Consider the following 18261-nt stretch of genomic DNA (forward strand, 5'->3'; position numbering starts at 1 on the left):
CCTGAAACGCGTCAATCTTGGCTGACTGCGGTCGGTGGACGGTGATGTGACCGGAGACTACCGTGTTACATAGTCGGGGGGATATCATGTTGGGTTAACAGACAGTATGGCCTCTCTATGTTTGTTGTTAAAGCCTGATGAAAATGTTTGTTTGTGAGTACTTTTATCCCTTGTTTTATTTATTGTAATAAATGATTTTACACACGGAGGTGGCGCTCTGTTCCCTTTTGTTTTCTATGTTCGTGGTGGAAGCCCCAGAGCCTTGGATGAGCAGCCCCTCAAGTCTGTGTAAAAAACTGTGATAAACTGTTGAAAACTTTGAGTGTGCAACAGCAAGTGGATTGTTCAGCTGGCAGCCATTAGCGCCAAGAGCTAAAGAAAACTTTTTGTCTGAGGCACGTGAGGCCTGCAGTTCTTTGGATGTTGTTGTGGGGTCTTTTGTGACCTCTTGGATGAGTCGTCGCTGCGCTCTTGGGGTAATTTTGGTTGGCCGCCCACTCCTGGGAAGGTTCACCACTGTTCTATGTTTTCGCCATTTGTGGATAATGGCTTTCACTGTGGTTCGCTGGAGTCCCAAAGCTTTAGAAATGGCTTTATAATCTTTTCCAGACTGAGAGATCTCAATTACTTTCTTTCTCATTTGTTCCTGGATGTCAACATGATGTGTAGCTTTTGAGGATCTTTTGGTCTACTTCACTTTGTCATTCAAGTCTTTTTTAAGTGATTTCTTGATTGCGAACAGGTATGGCAGTAATCAGGCCTGGGTGTGGCTAGAGAAATTGAACTCAGGTGTGATAAACCAGAGTTAAGTTATGTTTTAAAGGGGGGGGGGGACACACCTTTCACACAGGGCCATGTGGGTTTGGATTTCGTTTTCCCTTAATAATGAAAACCTTCCTTTAAAAACTGCATGTTGTGTTTACTTGTGTTATCTTTGACTAATATTTAAATTTGTTTGATGATCTGAAACATTAAAGTGTGACAAATGTGCAAAACAATGAAAATCCAGGAAGGGGGCCAACACTTTTTCACACAACTGTAGCTGAACTGGAAAGCGAGCTGAATTGGAGAATTTTTCTAAATGAGCTATTTTGGCCTAGATTGTTCACTTCTCCTGCTGTCTCCAAACTCTTCACCCTTTTGTGAATAACCCTGATATGTCCTGCATTCTTATTTACTGCATAGATTTTAATATTGTCAATATGATTTTTTTCTATTACGAAAATAAAGTTACACTTTACACTAATGTATGTTAATTGTATAATTCACAACGTCCTATGTTCTCCTGCCTTGTTTTAAAACTCGTTTTAACAATTTTGTACTGCCTAAGAGTAAGTATGGCAATTCAAACTATCAACACTGTTTGTAAAATGTATAAGCACATATCTGCATTGCTCTCCATCTCATTAATCTTGTTCATGTGAGCAAATATAAAGCTGAATATTTCTGACAATGGGAAAATGAAATTGCTTTTGTTTTAGGTGCAAATGGATTTCAGATGTGTTAATACTATGTTTGATCAGGTTTCACAGATGATAATATTTTTGCTTCATTATACTAATTTACTTTCCTATAGTGTGATGTCTTTATTATAATAAAATATACACTTTGAGATAAATAATTCATGATATCTCTGTTGTGAATTAGCCCAGTTCTGTGTATTCCAGATGGAATACCAATAGATTATCTGGAAAAAAAATATTCATGTACTAAAATCATTAAAAAAATTGTCAGTTTTGTTTAGAAAAAAAGTGAAAAAACCCATCTAAATGCTTGTGTCTAACAAGAAATTATATTTTGCGTACAGCAAACATGGTATAATGCTAATTTGCATAGCTTTTATAACTATAATAACACAAAGGCTCATAAAAGATGGCTTTGACTTCTGGGGAGTAATGTCATAACTAGAATATATGAATCTAGTTAGCCGTATGTGTTTATGTAGGGCATGATATTTTTTGGCACAGAAACTTTCATTCCCAATTACATTTACACACAAATATAATTGTAAAAAAACTTGGTAATCTCACTCATCTCATGTTTAGTTTACTAATTTGTATTGCGATTGTAGTCCATCACAGGCGTGAGCTTGGAGTGGTGGCTACTTTACAACACACACAGGGACCATGGGGAACAAAAGTAGACACCTTTCAGAAGGAAGGACAGTGTCAGCACCCATTCAGAAATTATTTGAGGATCTACAGCCGAGTGATACACAAATAATATAAATTTTTGTTAATAGTGAAGCTACTTGAATGAATTTTTAAGCTTTAACTCCTGAGTTTAGTGTCACTTTAGCCTGTGCTTTCCTGTACTGATTGTGCTTGCTGACATGTTTCTGGCTGTGTCAGTATGCTACTGATTGTGTCTGTGATCTTGTTTCTGGTACTGTCAGTATCATAGTGATTGTATCTGTGGATATTTTTTTGGCTGTGTCAATATGGTATTGATTGTGTCTAAAGGCATGTTCCAGATGTGGTGTACACCCTGTGTACCAGAATTTGACAGAAATTAAGATACATTTAGAGAAACATACAGAAAAAAATTACAGATTTCCCATTCCTTCCCCACTACCCACAGCTTTAAAACAAAAACATTGACTGAAGTTGGGCTTTAAAATCTTTCCCAAATGGGTCTACAATTTCTTAACTTTGTACAACGTAGATGTTGGTGGTAAATGTTTAACGTTGACCTATAATAGCTATTAAGCGGCTTATGCATTCTAAGCAGCCAAGGTAAAGGTGTAATTGGTAATAAGCAACGACTTGTCTTTATTAACCTTAGAAAAACATGCCCAAATGAGCACACATAGTACATTGTAGATGGCCAAAGAAATGGTGTGATAGCTTACAAAGGGGATATATCATGCTGCTCAAAGTGTAAGCAACAAAGCCAACTAAACAAATGTTTAACAAATATATTATTGATACATAAAAAAGAGTAAATATTTAAATATGTTAGCTATGTTATGATTTAACCTTTCCTTTTGTTATTTAGGATTATCACAGTTAATTTATTTGTCATTGACATAGCATACCAACATAATTTACACTTCAATTATAAGCTACTTTGCCTACATTGTGCTTATGAATCAGCTCTAAAAATTATCTGTAAAGAACACAAAATGTATCATTAAATGAGGTTTTCCTTTTTATGCACATTAGCCAGAGTCAGCAAAATAAGGCTCAGAATAAAAGCAAGAGCCATAGATTCATGATATAGTCCTGCATTGTGATATGGCCTATATTAGAACTGTCAGGAAGCCCATCTATCTATCATTAGCCAGCAGTCATCATTTTTCTTTTATTTTCCAACTTCAAAATGCATGCTGCTCAATGGTTATTTACTATGTGCACCACAAACATTTTGATACATGACTCTGAGGTTTATGGTTTTCTAAATTCTAAAACAAGGTTTACAATATTATACAAAGATGCTGACATTTGTTTGCAGTGATCTTTTAAAGTGACTCTGTCACTAAAGGGCTTACATTTGAAGAAGAGCTCCAGAAAATTGCAGTGAGGCTACCACCTGTACAGTAAGGGTTAAGTGCTCATTTTGGTCTTGGTGCCAAAATAAAGAAAATATACTCATCCTTAGTCCCGATTGGCTGCTCTTCACAGCCTCTTCTCTCAAAGGATCTGGCCTTCTAAAGAACCATGATGTCATCATGTCTATGGCAGCTGCATTAGATATGAGGACGCCGAGGGACATTCTACCATTAGAGCAGAGAGGGAGAGAGTGCACACCTCCGGACTGAGGTTCAGATTAGTATATTTTCTTTATTTTAGCCCCTAAACCAAAATGAGCAGTTATCCCTTGCAGTGCAGGGGTAGCCCCATTGCAAGGGTTACCTTTTACATTTCCTGTAGTCTTTCTTCAACTGGGGTCAAGCGGTAAAAGAAGATGCTGAATACTTCCTTTTGCACTGGCTTGTTTTTTCAAACCCATTGGTGATCCCTAGCCACTGCAGGTATCCGGCACTCATGGGTGTATTGAATACCTGCTCCCCTGCCGTACACTGTGGTCAATCTCTCTAACTCTTATGTAATTGCAGGATATATGAGCTTGTGGGAGGTACCACAGCATTTAGCAGGGTAAAAGGTATTTGACTTTGACCCAGCCAGAAGTACCAGATACCTGCACAGGCTGGGGACCAGCAATGTGGTGGAGTTTGAAAATACACGCTGCCAGAAAAGTAAGTATACAGCATCTTCTTTTACAGGGTGAGCGTAATTAGGTTTTGACACTATAGTGACAGGTTCACTTTAAAGGGGAAATAAAGTTGTTTAATATTTTGATTTTTAGTATACATGAGAAAGCTACCAGATTATTACCTTAGCATGTATAAACGCAATCACTAAGATGGTAATGTCATTTTTAAAGTAATGTTCAATCATTTAAAACCAGGAGCTTTTATTTTCAATAATGTAAAATTTGCAGCTTTCAATAAAATAATATCTGGTGATCCTGTCATAAAAAGTATTTGTTCAGGCATTTCCTGGTATAGGGTATCAATGTTCTGTCCCTGTCATCCAATTGTGCTCCTGTGTCATCACCCTATTACACAGGCTTCAAATTGAGACTAATATTGGCCATTTCAACACAAATTATGTAGGTATAGCCTGCTGCTGTCACCATTAGGAAACCCACAATGAGAAATGGCATGCAGTGAACTCTGGAGTGCATGCATGTAGACAATAAGTGGCTACACAGAGGCTGCAGGAGATCAGCAACAATGGATACATTGAAAAACAAGTATTTTGGGCAATTGTTTATATTACACACTATTTACATTTATTTAGGGTTTTCATATGCTTTAATAATACAAATCTTACCATTGTGTTGCAGTGTTTTAAAAAGTTTGTTTCTATATGTAGTTCATTATCACCTACAGAAGATTATGTAGCAAGTATGTAGCAAGATAATAATTTTTTAGTCCTCATATGTCTGCGACTGAAAACAATAGACTGTGTGCAGTCTACAGGTACACATCAGGGCTGTTCACAAAAGGGTGAAGAGTTTGGAGAAGGCAGGAGAAGTGAACAATATAGGACAACATAGCTGAACTGGAAACATTCTCCAATTCAGCTCACTTTCCAGTTCAGTGATGTTGTCCTAGATTGTTCACTTCTCATGTCTTCTCCAAACTCTTCACCCTTTTGTGAATAACCCTGCATGTGATCTAAACTTCCTAACCTTAGTGCCTGGAAATATTTTTTTTATATTCACGGCAAGAAAAGTGGTTAACTTAAAGTGGTACTAAATGCCAGGCGTTTTTCACCTTGCATTCTCTGCCTTTTCATTGCCCACCATTCCTAAACAGTTCCCTATGGCCTCTTGTCACAGCCACTGGGTCCAGGAAGATTTGTGCAGTTGCTCAAGCTTCTGGGTTGTGGAGAAGGGTACTGAGGGCAGTGGAGTGTTAGGCTTCTGTTACTGTCAGCAGTGGAGGGAGCAGGGACTTAACTTGCCTTAGACTTTTGTCCCTGGAACAACTGTCTGCACTGGAATATTTTCCCTTACCACTTGTTCTGAGCATAACTCTAAAATTGTGGATTTCCCCTCACTTTATTTCTCAGTGACCATTAGTCACCAGTAAAAATGAGGGGGGGGGGGGGGGTTAAACAGACAAAAATAAAAACATGACAAAGGGCCTAACATTTCCACACTCTATCCAAAACTAAAAAAATAAAGTTTTACTTTTAGACCCACTGTGGACCCTTGAAAATGTATTCCATTCAGTTTACAAATAATACATCACTAACAATACTTATAATTAATACACATGAAAATGGCTTAATTCATACATTGTATATTATCAGCTAAAAACTAAAAAATCTAATCATTTTATTTGATGTAATAATGTTGTCAGAAAACTGAGCATTTGTTTGGAAATCTATCTAAATAATTCACTGTAGAGTATGTTATAATATTTGTAGGAAATGGGGACTAGAAATCTATTTCGAAAACTTAGGATAATGCAAACACAAACACAAATCAATTATCTAAAGGAAGCAGCAATGTAAAGCACAACGCCTACAAATAAAATGGGGTGATCCAGTTATTGTGCTATTTTCCCAACAATAATATGACAAAAAGCCTAAAATAAATACCTTGCGTCTGCTTCAGAGGCAGACAGAATGTTGGCTCTTTATTGATGGAATGGCGCAGAACAGATGCACTAAGCCGATGCATGGTCTGTTCTTGATCTAAAAAATAAGTAACAAAAAAGATGGAATATTTTCTTATACTTCAATGTCAAATTCAAGGAAATAAATTCACTGATGGTTGAAATGTGATCAAAGGCCTTTTCTAATGAAAGTACTTCACGGATGAATGTTCTTCAAAGTACACTCTCAAATAAGAGGTGACAGCATCTCCCTTCCGTTTCTTTTCTCTTTGCATTTTTAATCATGGTGCTTGTCATGCCTGTAATAATTTGAGGTTTTAACCTGGAAATCATACTAACTATCCATATTACAAATTACAAAAATAATCAACTAGCATGAAAAGATTAAATACATGAAAATTGGACCATAAAAGAATACAATTTTTCAAATTACTTACATTCTGGAATTTGAAGTGTAATTTTAGTTATTCAGATATGATTTAATCAATCACAAATGACATTTTTTTGCACTTCTCTATACAGACAACGTTTCACATAGTTATGTCCAATAACATCATCATTCCTTTATTTTTAAATATATACATGGGTAAAGGATAAAATATCATTCAAGAAATGACCAGGATGTGTAGCCCAACAAAGTGATATTACCTTTGTAGGTTAAATCCTGCTTTTCACACAAAAGTTCAAACATTTCTATCCCAGTTAAAGTGATTCTGTGCTTTTCCCATGAAGAGCAAAGCAAAAGGGTCACTTTATTGGCAACCCTACCAGAAGCTTATGTGTAGCTTCTGTTCACTCCTCCACCCATCCATTCAGCTGCTTATATGTGACAGCGATGGGTGCATAAGTTGACAATTAGCAAATACAAGCATTGTCAAGTGGGAGGAAAGATAAGGAGTTGCATACCTGCCTGCAAAATGTGGGAGGAGTGAAGGCTAAGAAAGTAAAAGATGATGGCGAATTTGGTGAATTTGTTGTTTTCAGAATCATTTTTATTTTTGTTTAACCCTGCAACTTTCACAAGATAATCATTCATTATTTACCTCAGAGCAAATATACACAACATTTTGGGCTACAAAATGTGAGTATACATAACTTGATATACATATGCACCTTTTTATACATATGCATATTTATACACATATACATTTACAGTATATACAGGTAGGCCCAAGCTTATGGGGGAGTATAGGGCGGCGTACGGCCGCATACTCCCAGAGAAGAACAGGCTGCTGCATACAAATCACACACAGCACCTGTCCTTCCCGGGAACTGCTCGATACGGCCATGCACGCAGCACGGATCTGTACGGGCCAGCATGTAGCTGTGTGAATGAGGCCATAGCCTAAGACTGGCAGGGGGGCTGGGATCAGGGGGGTTAAACAATAAGGGAAATATTTATAAAGCAAATAGTAGGGCATTCACCAAATAATCACTGCAGGTGAATCTTTCTCGTACATGTTTTTCAAATAATAATAATTCTCCACCAGTGAATTTTTGGTGAAAGTCACTAAAAGTGCAGTTACACTTTCAAGTTACTGTAAATCTGTAAAGTAAACTGTTGCTAAACAAACAGAAATTGAAGTAGAAGCAACCTGTAAAAGAATAACTGCTGTGCATTGGGGGTATTAATCATGTGTGAAATTACTGTGGTAATAACTGCTGTGCATTGGGGGTATTAATCTTCTGGGGAATCACTGTGGTAATAACTGTGTTACTAATAACTGCTGTGCATTGGGGGTATTAATCTTCTGGGGAATCACTGTGGTAATAACTGTGTTACTAATAACTGCTGTGCATTGGGGGTATTAATCTTCTGGGGAATCACTGTGGTAATAACTGTGTTACTAATAACTGCTGTGCATTGGGGGTATTAATCTTCTGGGGAATCACTTTGGTAATAACTGTGTTACTAATGATTGGTAGTATTAATTTGCTGGGGATTTACTGAGGTTATTTTTAGTTATATCTGGTCCTGAATTAAATTAATATATATATTTAAATAATGAGGTCAGATAAAGTAAATAGTTGTGAACCAGGTATGAGCAATAACAAATCTCGTATCACTAGCAGTAAACTCAAATGTATATACATGAATGCTAGAAGTCTAGCGAACAAATTAGAGGAGCTTGAACTTATGTTGGTAAAAGGGGGAGAGGGGTATACATGCATGTGAAAAACAACCTAACTGTACATAGACGAGATGACATCACGGCAGATAGTAGTGATGGTGTGGAGTCATTGTGGCTAGAACTAGATAAGATTGAATCTAGTGGTAAACTTATTTTGGGTGTGTGTGTTATAAACCCCTGAATATAGGGGAAGAGGAGGAGGCTCACCTACATTCTCAAACAGAATTGGCTGGGAAGCAGGGAAATGTTGTTATAATGGGTGATTATCCAGACATTGATTGGTCAAATGGAACCACACATTCTATAAAGGCTAACCATTTCCTAAACCTGTTGTGGGGCAATTTCATGGATCAGATGGTTGATGCACTAACCAGGAGGAATGCTATACTAGATGTATTAATCTCTAATAATGCGGACCTAGTTGAGGACATAGCAATTAGAGATACATTTGGTAATAGTGATCACAGGGTAATTTTTTTAAATATGGGTACAGAAAAGCGAAGTGTGTTTGTCTGACTAGAAAGCTAAATTTCAGAAAGGCAAACTTCGATAAGCTGCGTAATCTGGTGTATGACAACAAATGGGACAAATTATTTCTAACACGGAACACTAACAAGAAGGGGGATTGTTTTAGGAATACATTACCAAGTGCATACCCTCGGGTAACAAAAATAAAAGATCAAGAACTAAGCCTGCAAGGCTAAATAAAATGGTAAAACAACACATCAAAGACAAAAAGCTGGCATTTAAGAATTATAAGATGGAAGGGACAGCATTGGCATTCCAGAGCTACAAGGAATGTAATAAGAGATGTAAACATGAAATCCAGGCAGCTAAAAAAGATTACGAGAAGCATATCGCCACAGTCAGTAAAAAGAACCCCAAAAGATTCTTCCAATATATAAACAGTAAAAAGGTAAGAAAAGAGCAGGTAGGCCCAATTAAAAATAAGAACAGGAGAGTAATCTCAAACGACAGAGAGAAGGCTGAGGTATTAAATTCATTTTTCTCCTCGATATACACAGGAAAAAGACGGTTTAATGGAGATAAGAATGTTAGTAGCTCAGTGCGTAAGACACCGCACTGGTTGACAGTAACCGGGGTTCAACAAAGACTGAAAAAACTTAATGAAAATACATTGTTAGGACCAGATAACCTGCACCCCAGGGTACCATAAGAGCTCGGCCAGGTTATAGCGAGACTATTATTCCTCATTTTCAATGACTCATAAATGACTGGAAGGGTACTAAGTGACTGTCGTAAAGCTACGGTAGTACCAATATTCAAAAAAGGTTCAAGATGCCTACCGGGTAACTACAGACCAGTCAGTCTAACATCAATTGTATGCAAACTGTTTGAGGGAATGATAAAGGACTATTTTGTTTGTGACAATGGTATTATAAGTAATAATCAGCATGGATTTATGAAGGACCGTTCTTGTCAGACCGACCTACTAGCATTCTACGAAGAGGTGAGTAGGGATCTGGATAGAGGAAAACCAGTGGATATGATGTACTTAGATTTTGCAAAATTAGGAGGGTAATAGACACAGGATTAGACATTATAATATTACAGGAGGACCTGGATAAAATAGGGGAGTGGGCATCTATACGGCAGATGAGGTTTAATGTTGAAAAATGTAAAGTAATGCACTTTGGGGTTAAAAACAGGCAAGCGGATTACACATTAATGGGAACTCCACTAGGGAACTCAGAAATGGCAAAAGATTTGGGGGTCATAATTGACCGCAGATTGAATAACGGCATGCAATGCCAGGCGGTGGCAAACAAAGCAAGCAGAGTACTGTCTTGTATTAAAAAGGGAATGTATTGTAGAGACAAAGCAATAATTTTGTCACTTTATAGATCACTGGTTCGGCCTCATCTTGAATATGCGGTTCAGTTTTGGTCACCAGTCTACAGAAAAGATGCCCTTGAGCTGGAGAGAGTCCAGAGAAGGGCAACTAAACTAATTAAGGGGCTGGGGGATCAAAGCTATGAGACAAGGTTGCTAAATGTAAACCTGCTCATGCTGGAATGGAGGGGATTAAGAGGGGACATGATTTTGTTGTACAAAATGTTTAGTGGTGATGGCAACATCGGCACTAAACTTTTTACTGTAAACTCCATAACAAAGACTAAAGGCCACCTAAAATTGGTGGAGAAAAGATTTATCCACAAAGGGGCGTAGGGGATTCTTTTCAGTTAGAGCGGTTATATTTCGGAACTCTCTGCCACAAGCAGTGGTATCTGCAAAGAATATTGATTTGTTAAAAAATCAATTAGATACCATCCTAAGAGACCGTAACATACAGGGGTACGAGCATACTTAAATACTGCACCAGGAAAGGCGCCCCTCTTTGTGCTTATTCCCTACACTTAAATACTAGACCACACAGGATACACGCACGCACAACACACACACACGTTGAACATGATGGACCTGTGTCTTTTTCAACCTCAAATACTATGTTACTATCTAACTATGAAAATATACAAAATTCTTACCAGTAATATCAGTGATCCACACCAGTCCTGTAGGTGGTGATTTCAAGGCTCACTCTTTTGCAGATTTATGACCACTGCTGGTATCCAACACTTTAAGTGTGTGGAAGTGTCAAATTTTGGCAAAGATTGGAGTCTCTGCCTGCTGGACTGGTGGGTATTACTGATATTCTTTTAAATACTATTTTTTGATTTCAATCATTTTGTGAATGGAAGGCTAGTTCTTTATGTAACTACGGTGATGTATACACCTATTTTCCTTTAACACTCAAGGAGCCCATAACATTGAGCAACATGCCACAATGTAAATAACATATGAGATACCCCCACAATTGCAGAGAAGCCTCAGGACATTGTTTACCTCTCAGACTGTTTTACAATATAAAACATTGTTATGTTTAAAACACTACAGGTGGCATACATTATCAAAGCTTTTGACTCAAAATGATACAAAATCATTAATTTGTAAACACACAGATTATAAATGATCAATATTGTTACAAAGTAATAACACTTTTGGATACCCTAAAGGAATTAATTATACAGTGTTGGACTGGCACTAAAAAAAAAAACAGGCACAACTTAGCTCAACTGAACAGTAAAGTGTATGCCTTAGCCCTACAACCAGCTCATAAAATGACTGAGTACAAATGCAGAATGTACTTAGGGCACAGTGAATTTTTCTGTTTTAATAGAGAATTGATTTGCTCTAAGCAGCCCACAAGATTTGATATCAACCCACTAAAATGCTCATACATATTGGTTCTTAAATCTTTAACTTTACATAGCACGCTTTTCTGGTACTTACAATTTCTGAAAAAATGACATTGGCAATAAACACATTTGTTGCACTAGGGACATGGCTGTAACATTTTAAAATCTATGCTGGGAGTGTAACTTTCAGATGATCTGTCAACAAAAAGGTGATCTATGTATTTACCATTTTAAAATGGTGTTAAAATATAATGCAGTAAACCACAGAGAGCTCTCCCCCCCAGTTGTGTTTTCTACCTATTTCCCTATAAAACAAAGGCATGGACGAAGAAGAGGGACATGATCAATGTTCTCTATAATCATTTTCGATTGCTAGCTTGGAAGCACACACAGAATTTCAGGTAGATAAATACAAAAGAAAAGTAAACACGAAATCGATCCTATATTGGAAATGTTCTAGGAGGAACAATGCCTAATCCTTTGCTTGCTTTTCTCTACCAATTACCTTTCAAAAATCTGTGTGAAAGGTATCAAACAATTACTAAGCACAGTTCAATCATTGTATAAACTATATTCATCAATTAGCAGTATGTCTTTCTAAAGCTTGGTCACAAGGACAAAAAGATATTTCTCAGGTCACAATTTCATGGCTTAGCAAAGTAATTAGTAAGATGAGAAAATAATGCATTTTTTTTGCCTTTGCTATTCCATGATGTTAGTTATATTATAATAGGGGTACACTGTGATCACAAGATTGATCAAGCATATAAGGAAAAGGCAAAGGTGCATTGTTTCTGATGTTGATCTGAGAAATGGGCAGTTTACAGTTGCTATTGATTACACTTGTAATCTGGCTAGCAAAGAGATTCTTTACTCTATTTTATTCACTTTTTGCCGAAACTGCATAATGTTTTTTTCAGTTTACATATGCTTCTCCATACTGTAAACAGATGGTTGGGCAAATATTATGAACATTATTTAATGTTTTTTGATAGTAACCTTGTTTATGATTATTTTTTTATATCATTGGAAATTATTTCTATAGGTTTACATTATTTAATGCTGCTGTAAGGGTGGAGGTTGAATAAGGAAGAATAAGTCAGGGACAAACTATGCAGATAACAGTTAATGAGTCTCTGGGGTGTATTTAAACTGATATGTCCTCAGCATGAGTATTATGTTTAGTTATTTCTATACAGTATTATATTTTATAACACATGGTGCTGCAATGTATGTGCTTCAAAACAAGGCTGAATAATACAGGTGATCAAATACATAAATAATAAAGTGTGTGGGTGGGAGACATAGTGGGGGAGGCTGAAAATATAGTAGATGCCATTGTTGACTTGTGTTACAAAGATGAAGGCTCTAATGCTGTCATCCTGATCCTAACTTCACTGCTTAATCACGGACCGGGAGCAAGCATTCAGTTAATAAAGTCTGAAAAGGCTGAACATCCGTCATGGATATTTGTTCTAGCTCAGAAATTCCTTAGATGGTCAAGCAAGGATCAGGCCAACAGCGTAGAATTTGAATCTTTTAAAATTCAGCAATGGAATTCCCTAATATAGTGTTAAAGCTTAACTCCAGCCTCACCTTTGTGTGTGCCATAGTGCTGGGAACAGTAGCAGCATTCTTAGGTGGACCCCATTGCTCCTCCCCACCATGTGCCTCAGAAGCTCAATCAATTTATATGGCTGCAGCCAGCATAACTCAAATCCTTCCTCAGTAGCCAACCTGTCAGAGACAGACCCCAGGTTCTCTATTCACTGAGATTATGTGTGTAGGTAAAGGGCTCCTGGGATAACTACATCTTCCAAGAGCTCTTTACCTACAACAGGCTCTTAGGAGTCAAAGCAGAAACATGGTTTTGCTGTGAAAGAAATTATTATATGTACGTGGAGCGGGACAGTGAGGGATGGGATATAGAGTTCCATAGTCCAACAGGAAAGATCTGTGATAGAGCTGACAACACTGTTTGGGATTTCAGTGCACAAAAGGCCATCGTTATCCAAAAACAGGAAGTTGTGGGTTCCATGGATTTTTGACAAAAGTATTTTTTTTTCACCTGCAGCTTTTTAAAGCGGCAAACATAGGGAACTGTGCAGGTATTGCAGATATGTACTGAATATGTTTTTTTTTCATTTTGCTCAGACATATGCCTTAAAAATTATCCACTTTAATATCTGGACAGATCTATTACCTATTTGAGGAAGGAGCCCATTGAAGTCGCTTACATAAACTCACTTCTGCAATTGCATGAAGCCATAAAAGTGATAGCATGCTCCTCTTTCCTCTAGGAAACTACTGCTTGAGGTAATGATATTCATAGTAGAAACATGTACAGTAAGTATAATGCAAATGTGAGCAAGTAAATCACTATAGGATAATCATTAAATATATTTTCAGTTTATAATATGTATTTAGCATGAGAACCCTTCATATTCAGTAATGTTTAGGGATCCATACATCTGAATCAAGAATTTAGGTGTATGTCAAAGCAAAAAAAAAACCTGTGTATATCTGCAAAACATGCATATTATCCTATGTTTTATTGCTTTACAGGAGATCTATGAGGTCAGTGATTTCCACTCATCCTCATAGTTAGAGCCGACCTGTGACAAAGAAGCTGTCACAGGTCGGCCCTTGTGATTGGGAAGTGAGCAGAAACATGCACCGATCCGCTCACTTCCCGATCGTCTCACTGCAGTGAGCAATGACTGTCAGTCACCACTCCCCGCAGGGATTCCCCGCTCCCCTCTCCGATGGAGTGGAGTGGAGGAATGAGTGGGGGAGGGGGCGGGCACAGCTGGCTCTGCCTCTAGATAGGCAGAGACAGCTGTCACTCACGCAGCTGGGTAGATCTCAACAGTAATGTCGGGATCCGTCCCGGCTGCGGCGCTTACAGTATATAGCGGGCAATAGCTTTGTGAGATGGGAGAAGTTTAGTACATATCCTCCCATGACCATAAAGAGAACTATGGGGAAAAACACCTACCCCATAGTTCTCTTTTAAATATCCTGCAAGTACAGAAAATGTGTGCTGAGAAATGTACATAGTTCTTAAGCCTTGTTGTGGACTGACAACACACATAATTTTTGTCAACTGTGTTGTCAGCCATACCTGGTTTCTTTTGCTACACTACTCAACCACTTTTAATCTCCAAAAAGCAAAGAAAAGGAAAAAGCGCACTACCGGGGGGGTCCAAAGAAACTGGAAGGGGTCACTTAGGCTAGGGGTACAGTGTGCAAGCTCTTTGCAAACAGGGAGAGGTACCCTGTGATGACAAAACCAAAACAACCTATGTATTAAGAGCGCTACTACTGTTGGTATAAGGTTATTGAAAAAAACTCTCAAAAACTCACTTGGTATATGGTTATTGAAAAAAACTCACATTTGAGAAGTCCTTGGATGTTCTCTGGGGGTGATAGGATGGAATCCTTGGAGAAGTGAGGCACAGTGGAATACAGTGGTATGGACGGCTAAGAGGATTCGTTCGTGGAGAACGAGCAGCTATCTCACGGCAGGACTCAGCTGGCCAGGCTGAGCCATAGCGGCCAGACGTGCTCTGTGGAAGGATGCTGTGTGACACGTGCTGTCAGCGGTCGTCTCTCAGTCGGCGGGTATACGAGACGTAACGGTGATGGCAATGAGAGTGTGCTCTTCGAGAGTTTTTTTCAATAACCTTATACCAACAGTAGTAGCGCTCTTAATACATAGGTTGTTTTGGTTTTTTCACTTTTAATCTCCCCTACACTCTAATACACTCAGATCTCCACAACATAAAGGATAATCATTCTGTAGTCCAACTAACTAGGAGGAATCTTTGAGATAACTCAGAAAAGTGCAAAGGACACAGGACAACTCTAATTTTTTTTGCACTTTTAAAGAAATGTAACAAAATGCTTTCAATGTTATATTAAGTAGACCAAAGGGAAATTGCTGATAAATTCCTCATTACACCTTTATAAGGCTGCATATGCAAGCTGGGGCAAAGAGGCCAAGTTTGACAAAGTATGGACGCTAAGGATGGACTCCGACCTTACAGTCTCAGAGTAATACTTCAAATAAAGTGGGCCTTTATCTTCCCCCTTCTTTCTCTTTATACTGGCACCTTAGGTTCCCTTTTTGAATTTTCAAGCGCCTAGTTAATCCTTCGCTGGTTGCAGAGGCTCTGTAGAACCCTGGAATGCTTTCACTGGTCAAATTTTGGTTGGTCAATGGTGATCCTTTCTATTCCACAAATTACTGGAATATACTGTTACCTGTGTATCCAACTGTCCGGCTGCCATCTGGATGGGGTGGTATGGCTAAATTGCAGTTACTGGTCTATTTTTAAATATTTTTTATGGTGCTGAGCTTTCGAATGTATGTATTTTCTCATGAGCTCTTGTGATGGTCAGAGCTTCAATTGTGGTATAGTACAAGTTTTCAATTGGAATGGTTTGTCTTAGTTTGCCTTAGTTTTACTGTTGCAATGGTTTGTTATATTTGTATAATTGCAAAATCAATAAAAATAATTTATGGGGAAAAAAAAGACCAAAAGGGAGCCGATAAGAAACATCCATTGCTATGGTTTATTTACACTTTAAAGAATAACTCCAAGGAAATGGATTATTACAGTGGGGCTACCCTCGCATTGCAAGGTTTAAGCACATGTTTGTGTTTAGGGAGGAAAATAAAAGAGTTATGCTCACTTGATCCTTTGAAATGGTTTGCTCATAGACCGGTCCTAGAGCATCTCTCCCCTTCTGCTGCAGTGGTCTAAGGTCCCGTAAATCATCACATTCTATACACAATGTATAGGACATGAGGACACCGAGGGACATTCTGATGCTGCAGTGTAGAAGGAGAGAGGCTGGAGGAAGCGTTGCCACAGCTGGCACAGAGGATCGGTTGAGTAAAACTTTGTTATTTTCCTCCCTAGACCAAAACCCCACTGCAAGAGTTAATAATATTTTTCCTGGAATGCTGCTTTAAGTTGGCTATAGACATCAAAGAACAGTCAAACATGGAGGTATATTATGGTTACTGAATATCTTTCTTCTGAGGTCAATTTACCTCATTGGAAGCAATAGTAATAAACCAAAAATACCCAAACACTTTTTCTCCCAACAGAAATCAGAGCAGGGTTATTATTTAGGCAATTTCAATTTGATTAAGGGACAATTATGTGAAAGTTATCAGAACATTTAAATTAAGCATAACTGCCCCAGGTTAGAATATGGAAGCAAATGTACAATTCTACAAACCTAAAGCTGGCTAAATTCTGTTCAAATTTTGAGCAATGTGTGGCCTCCTTGGACATCCCTCCACCCCCATTCCTCATTCAACAAAATTAGATTTTTCAATTTACTTCTGTCGAAGGAGTCAGTGCTAACATTTTCAGCAACAGCACATCAGCAGCTAACAGAACACATTAGCCTGGCAGGGGGACTCCCTCATCCATACTATTTAGTGTGTAATTAAGCATTTTGACTAGTTCAGTCCACAGTAGTACAGTAGATGGCCAGCTTAGGACATTATACTTTCTTATCATATCACATTTACAAGAACAAATCACAAGCAGAAAGTTTCTAAAAACAAAACAACTTCTATTTGACCTCTAATTTTAATCATGTATTCAGGTCTTGCTACACTCCAAGGTATTTGCACCCATGCTGCCAGTCGCTTATTTATGCCCAAGTATGCAGTCTTCATTCTTTATGGAGAATGAATGGTGTCTTAGCAGATGTTGTTCCAAAAATCTATTAAAGGAAAGTGAGAGTGAAAGCCTAGTAATACAAGCCTTAGGACTTCCCGCTGGAGAAATTAGTTCAGGGTTGTTTGGCACAATTTTTTTTTTTTGCTAGGAGCTGAGAAGAAATTAAATTAAATTAAACTTGGTGGGTGAAAAGTTCATGCTGTGGTTTAACCCCTATTATTTCTTCATTTTTTGCTATAATGTAATAGCAATTGTATAGGATAAATAACTATAAAATTAACAAGCAAAGTATTTCACAATTACATTAACTGAGCAGCCTGTTTGATATAAGAAAAATAGTTATGGATAGTTATTTCAGGAAAGAAAACATTGTTGTACACATTATACATACTCCAAATTTTTAAAGCATCTAATGAGATAAACTTTTTTTGGTTTGGTTTACATGTTATTCCTCATTTGATAACATGGTCCAAAAAGCAATGATATGTTCTAACCCACATGTGTCAAACACAAGCCCTGTGAATCCAGCCCGCAAGGCAATTTCATGTGGCCCTCAAACCTCTCCTGCAGCTGCATCACCCCCCTTTTGTTTCCGCCCTCAACCTTGTCTCAGCAGTCGGCAGCAGAGAGGAGCAGAACCCCCTCACCTCTGCCTCCCCTGTTCTCAGCATTCAGCAGACTCTGGCAGCTTACTCCAGCCCTCCTCTGGTCCTCCTCCAGGCCCTGCACTTTTTGCTTCCAAGCTCCGCCCCAGCTTATTCCCAGCAGCAGCACAAGGTAAGGGGGTGCGCTGTGATGTAAGGAAGGGGGGGGCTCTTGACTTCTGATAGTGGGGGGGAGGGGGGCTCTTGACATCTGATGTGACGGGGGATTAGGGTGCTCTGGACATCTGCTTATAATTATGAGAATAATACAGTTTTATGCCAGTTGTAAAGGAGGGTCGCACACTGCTGGTATCATCCACAAGAAACTTTATAGTACTGTCTGGGCAGTCTCCAATAACGTTTCTAGTTATGACTAATAATTACTTACGTTATTACTAAAATCAGTAATAATCGAAAGCAGATGCAATT

At 38.2% G+C, this 18261-nt stretch overlaps 1 protein-coding gene across 1 annotated transcript in view; it reads right to left on the reverse strand.

Moving 5' to 3' along the window:
• Positions 1-18261, reverse strand: part of LOC108795815 (cilia- and flagella-associated protein 47-like) — a 111760-nt gene that overhangs the window by 4518 nt on the left and 88981 nt on the right. Inside the window, exon 15 of the mRNA XM_018567121.1 lies at positions 6117-6212. Coding sequence (XP_018422623.1) covers positions 6117-6212 — 96 coding nt within the window. The remainder of the gene's footprint in view (positions 1-6116; positions 6213-18261) is intronic.

Source organism: Nanorana parkeri, unplaced genomic scaffold (assembly GCF_000935625.1).
Source record: "Nanorana parkeri isolate BGI_ZX_2015 unplaced genomic scaffold, ASM93562v1 scaffold1010, whole genome shotgun sequence".
In the NCBI taxonomy this organism is placed as follows: domain Eukaryota; kingdom Metazoa; phylum Chordata; class Amphibia; order Anura; family Dicroglossidae; genus Nanorana; species Nanorana parkeri.